This window comes from Elaeis guineensis, chromosome 14 (genome assembly GCF_000442705.2).
Source record: "Elaeis guineensis isolate ETL-2024a chromosome 14, EG11, whole genome shotgun sequence".
NCBI lineage: Eukaryota > Viridiplantae > Streptophyta > Magnoliopsida > Arecales > Arecaceae > Elaeis > Elaeis guineensis.
Window position 1 is genome coordinate 65,482,239 of NC_026006.2, and position 4,781 is coordinate 65,487,019.

General features: G+C 41.3%; 1 protein-coding gene across 1 annotated transcript; it reads right to left on the bottom strand.

The window, feature by feature from the left end:
* Positions 1-387: 387 nt before the first annotated feature.
* LOC105057059 (beta-1,4-xylosyltransferase IRX9) lies at positions 388-4,479 on the bottom strand. Its single transcript, XM_010939498.4, has 3 exons — positions 3,735-4,479; positions 2,033-2,306; positions 388-688 (listed from the first exon to the last, which is right to left on the bottom strand). The coding sequence occupies exons 1-3, from the start codon at positions 4,433-4,435 to the stop codon at positions 539-541; spliced, it is 1,125 nt and encodes a 374-aa protein (XP_010937800.2). The 5' UTR covers positions 4,436-4,479; the 3' UTR covers positions 388-538.
* Between the last annotated feature and the right edge of the window lie 302 nt (positions 4,480-4,781).

Genomic DNA, 4,781 nt, shown 5'->3' on the forward strand with positions numbered 1-4,781 from the left:
TAGAACCATACTGCTGAAAAAGCCATTTATCAGCGCATGGCACTCTGGCCTACTGTTGGACATGTCATACCCAATCCAAATCTTTCTATCTCTGAGTGTCAAGATCAATCACGAACAAGCTGCCAAGCCCCAGACTCCGTGCTCCAAACGCCGGTCTCCATGCCTCATTTTAGCCGGGGCCCTTAGAGACGCTAACACTCTGCTGTCATGATGCTGCAGTCCAAGAAGAAGATTTGGAAGCCAACGGTGAATGTCCATTCCCTTCTCTTTCCACAATAATTTTTTTTATTTTTGTTGGGTACATTTCCACATTGCTTTAGGTATAGCTTTGTTGCTACTTGACAGGAGCCCAGCAACTAACTCCATTATAAAAAGTAGCAATCAGAGTGAAAGAATGCTAACAATAAATAATATTGCATGGGAGATGACGGATTCCCCCAGCAAAAGGAAAAAGAAAAATCACAGATTTAACAACAGACTTTTTCCCTATAATACAACACCTCTTTGGATCCTCTATTCTCTCCTTTCCTCTCTGTTTCTACCTCCTATTTTGGTTCCGGCGGAACAGGAGAGGGATGACTCTTGGTATATGGAGATGCCACAACATGATCTTGGAGCTGTCAGGAGGAATACATTTCAGCTTAGTCTCATCCTCTACAATCACCTCTTGGACAAACTTGAAGGAGTCCTGAAAAATATATAAGCGGTCAGAATTTAGTAAGAAAAAAGTAGTGGTGGCTGCGAGAAGCTTGTTAGGGTACTTGCCACCAGACAAGCTCCTCGGTTAAGGCCATATCAGCAGTCCCAATCAATGGTCTCTTTATCTGTTAGTGTTTGGCGACATGGTGTGAGCTGATAGGATGATGCTCATTGAAGAGAAGAATAATTGAGTTAGGTTATAGATTCCATGGGCTATGAATTAGCTGGAGTGATATGGACTAGATTGGCTTGGTGTTATATTAAAAAAAATAAACTTGCTTCTATTGCAAGTTACAGATCGACTTGTTGGACTTTGGGACGTTGCTTTCAGAGGCACTGCTGGAGCGCATGCTCTCTGTGTTAGTCAAGTATGAACAACGGAAAGCGGACCAATTAGTCAGTTAGAATGAGGGGTACGTAGCTGAAAGTATGAAGGACGTCAAAGTAGACTGATGCAATCATTCAAGTAATTTCAACCAGGAGATTAAGTAATTTTCAAGTAATTACTAAAGCAATAATTTAAGTAGACTGATGCAATCGTTTAAATTCGAATGAGGTTTATGATTTGTATAAAGGATGTTTTGAATTTTAAATTTCGAATCTCGGCGTCTCCTAGTTGAAGTTAGTATATGATTTATCCAGCTTTGTGGACTCCCTCTTTTTATTCTCCTCTGTTACCTTGATGAAACCTAAGGTGGATATCCCTCTTTTTTCATTCCGGAAAAGCCGGGGAGGGGGATCGAGTGACAAACCACCGAGTCAGCAGCGCACCACTTTCTCACTCTGTCATAAAGAAAGAATGAGATATTCTCCTCATGGCTCTTATGTGGCACATATGGGCTATGACACGAAAGAAATTCCAGAATCTTTCATCATAAATGGAAATCTCTAGTTTCTTCTAATTTACATAAAATCTTTCATTTCTTTTCTATATGACCTAACTCATGTTCAATTATGTCATCTCAAAATTACAAGGCTCTTTTTATTAGATTAGTTTCTATTCTCTAGTTTCTCATTTTATGTTCTCTCTCTAATATCATTATAATATTTTTATATTTTTATAAATAATTGATGAAAGTTCTTCATAACTTTCACTTTTCATCTCTCTCTCTCTCACGCAAAAAAAAAAAAAAAAAACTCACTACTTTCTAGAACAGAACAGGTAAGCTTTTGTGTTCTTTAGGCCACTTTTATTATTGTACTTCTTCAATTAACGGAGCCGAGATTACTCCAAGTTCATAATTAGGAGGCAGAGAGCATGGTGTGGTCTAAAAGCAGCTTTTTACCTCGCTATGTATTACTAATTATACCGCAAAAAGGATTAGTGGCTAACCTGTGATGTGTCAGGTACGGAGGTCGGACGACCCCATCGCTCGGGATCCCACAGTATCGAACTATTGAACGCAAAGCCCGAGATATTGATCCTTGTAGCTTTCGACGCTATCCCAACACTGCTCGTATCCGTATTAGTCCCATCATTTGTGGTGCCATAGCTCAAGTCTTCCACAGGCCACCCCACGACCTTTGATGACCTGCAAGAAGGCCCTTCCACCATCACCCTCTTCCTGTTTGCTGACACCATCGCCACCGGCCATGTCCCGAAAACCCTGCATTTTTTTTTTAACATCAAAACATAAATCACATTATTATCTTGTTACATCATTATTTTAGGAAGATATTAACAGAGTAAACGTCTCAGTCTCGCGCTTTTGAATAATACTTTGTAATCTAAGTAGTGGACAAGCTTAAAAATTAATAGAGCATGTATAACAAAAATTGTTTCGATTTTTTTATAGAATGAGATATATGGCACAGGGTATTTCAAGACATATTGATCGGGCTGATAGAAAAATGATGAAATAGTTCTATCCCGATATATGGATGAAATTTTATTCTTATGTCCTGTGAGATGTCCTACCGACACTTTAAATCTTATATATATAAGATCTAAGTCTTTAAATTTCTATCACTAGAATAAGAGTTGAATAATCCTCCGGTTATTTCGCTGACAGAAAGGGAATGTATATGTTCTTGTCTTAAATTATATGAGAACGATCAAGAAGCATGCGAAAGAAAACAGGAGAGGTTGGTGGGAGGTTGGCAGGGACGACTTAAAAGTATGAGACCTGTAAAAGAGAAAAAAATTTATCTTTACAAAAAAAAAGAAGACGTGTTGGAATATGGTACATTAGTTAATGGCGTTGGTTGGTAATGGGATTGTATTTAAAGGTACGCTGCTATAATGTAAGGGACCATTTCTAGTGTTTGGGCTTTTGGCTTGGTTACCAAAACTTCTTTTCGAACGTGCACCCACAGTACTAATAATAGGACCTTTTTTTTTTTTTTGGTAAGGACTGGAGCCTGAAGCTTTCATTATCATATATAGTAACAATAATGGGACTTTGCAAACCAAGAATGGGAATAGAAGCAACAAACGGCGAAGGAAGCATGAAAGAAACATGAGACACTGGCAAGTTTCAGTATATAACTCCCTTGTCTATATAAATAAAGCCTTTTGTGGGTTCAACAAAATATGGTGTTTGCAACATTAACCTTCCCTCTAATTGAGTTAATGATGCTATGATGCAAAATATTAGTGCAACGGATACTGAATTCATTGGAACAAATCACTAGAATCCCAAGCAACCTCTAATTTAGTTATAAGAGATGCAGAACTTATGAGAAAAATGGAAAAACTGCAAGAACGAAGTCATATCATTCTTCTAGACTCACAGATTTAAGAGACCTTCTAAATTCATGATAAAAAAAATAAAATGGTCCATGCTCTGTATCTAATTGAACATCTATTTGCACAAAAAATTCATTTCTAAAGTAGTCCATAATTTTTTTTTTTAAAAAAGCCCCTTCTAATTTCCCATTTACTTAAAACAGCTACGCTGATGCATTTTTCCCCTAATGCAGAGGTGTACATTAATAGGATAAATAAGCTATTAAACTGTCAGACCTAATTAATTCATAAGGAAAGCCCGATTGAAGTAGAGAAAAGGCAAAAGACAAGCAAAATTAGGTCATACTCGATCTCTCTGATCTCCTCAAAAAGTTGGAGATCATAGATGTTGGAGATTCCGGCGAAGTGCACGATTCCAGTGAGTCGATGGTGCTCAATGTGACTCAGCGCCACATTCCTCTGGTGATGAGCCTCTGCTTCCGGATCGGTGAAATTCTCCTTGAAGGTCAAATGCCGGTACATGATTCCGGTCTTCCTCAGCATCTCAGCGGTCTTCGGAGCATCGCCATGGGCCTCCACGACGATCCAGAGGAGCGGCGGAGGGACCAACCTCAGGGTCTGAGCCAATCTCGTCAGGAAAACCTCTCGGAACCGGTCGTTGGACCGAGTCGTGGTGATGACGATCAGAAGATTTCGAGGGGTTGACTCCGGGTCACTCTCTTCCTCCTTTGGATCTGCGTCGGCGAGCTGTTTGGTGGTGGTCTGGTTCGCGGTCGAGATCTCGGCCATGAGGCTTCGATTGAGGCTGGCGGGTTCGTTGGGCTTCTCCGCGGCCTTGACGGCCTCGGCTGAGATGCCCATGTTCTTTATGTGCTGGTAGGAGACGAGCTGGCCGGAGAAAAGGGAGGCGGTGCTCGTGGGGGCGAAGCCGGTGAAGAAGCCCATCACGAAGCAGAGGGAGAAGTGGAGGAGGGCCTTCCTCCATAGCTGATTCCTCTTCTTGCATCGATCCAAGTTACCCATTTTTTTCTCTGAGAGCAAGAACATGAAACCCCTCCGCGCGCACAGAGAAGGCAAAAAAAAAAAAAAAAAAAAAACGACGAAGGGGAAGAGAGAGAGAGAGAGAGAGAGAGAGGGGTAGATGTGGAGGGGGGTGGGGGGCGGAGAGGTTAAAATAAGGCGGGAGGCAACGGCTCGGTCGGTACCAATCATTAGGTGTGAGGACGCCTTTGCTTTAGGTGGCTTGGCACTTCACCCTCCCTTTTTACTGATCACCACACCAAGTCATCTCTTGAAGCTAAAGGAAAGCAGAGAGGGGAACGGCCAATTTTTTTGGTTGGGATTGGAACCCACCACCAAAAATGCACTGTAACGCGGAATTACGCTAGCTCCC